Below are 999 nucleotides of genomic sequence, written 5' to 3'. Positions count from 1 at the left end.
TTCAATACCATGGGTTGTGGCAGTGTACAAGTGTATGTATGTAATGTTTGTTCATATCTTCAAAGAAAGGATTTATTGCAATCCATATTTTTTTCGTTTTCCAGGAACTCTATTGAATTTATTACAGAAATAAACAATACAAGGGCAATGATGAATATTGTATTACAGGTCCATGGCTTGAGGGAGAAGACTGGACTGAGAAGTTTCGCCGTGTAATCACAGAAAGACTAGGTATTGCCACAGGTGGTGAACCCTATCATGATATTCGCTTCAATCTCATGGCAGTAGTTCCAGATAAGATCACTGCCTACAGACGGAAGCTAATGTCCCTAAGACGAAATAGGTTGGTATATAGCAGTGCAAGTAGTCTGTGCATTCATATATGCTAAGTCTGATAGAATTATGTTGTGATACATTTTTTCTTTAATAGTAAAGAAAAATCTTACCATTACATAATGCCAGAAGTAGAAGTGGACATCTATTTCCTACTGACTAATTAATGAAACTGTAAGGCCTGTCATGATTTCTGTTCTTCTTTTTAGAGAAACAATCTTAGAAGCACTCCACCATTTTGTTCGACAGCAGTACCCTGCATACATAGGAAAGGAGAAGCCAGCAACATCCAACCCTACAAAGACAGAAGATGAGATTGGTAATTTTGGTCTAAACGTGTGTCATTGTTAGCAACGGTGGATGTGTGGATTTTAAGTCTCCATGCAAATTTGAAAGTATGGTGTGATAGGTGGATCTGGATAGGAATTCTGGTGGTATAGATCTGTAGGCAAGAGCTATGCCTAGGTTCCACTGGCCAGACTTGGCCCTGGTCCCACAGCCACCTCTGGTTGCCCTGCTAAGCTGTCTTCAGATTTTTATTGAAAACTGCATAATACTACAAAATAACTGGGATGATTACAGACTATAAGTCATTACTGCCTGTTAGAAAAGGCATTTGAGATTACACAATGCATATGCACAGTTTTTTCTTGAAGAAATCACAAT

General features: G+C 38.4%; 1 protein-coding gene across 1 annotated transcript in view; it reads left to right on the top strand.

The window, feature by feature from the left end:
- The window catches only part of LOC119588765 (ubiquitin carboxyl-terminal hydrolase BAP1-like), a gene marked incomplete at its 5' end in the record, with an annotated part of 10,598 nt that overhangs the window by 258 nt on the left and 9,341 nt on the right, over window positions 1-999 (top strand). Inside the window, 2 exon segments of the mRNA XM_037937405.1 lie at window positions 169-343; window positions 543-652. Coding sequence (XP_037793333.1) covers window positions 169-343; window positions 543-652 — 285 coding nt within the window.

Source organism: Penaeus monodon, chromosome 24 (genome assembly GCF_015228065.2).
Source record: "Penaeus monodon isolate SGIC_2016 chromosome 24, NSTDA_Pmon_1, whole genome shotgun sequence".
NCBI classification, from domain to species: Eukaryota; Metazoa; Arthropoda; class Malacostraca; order Decapoda; family Penaeidae; genus Penaeus; species Penaeus monodon.
The sequence above is the reverse complement of the archived record's forward strand: the minus strand, read 5'-3'. Positions and strand labels throughout refer to the sequence as shown.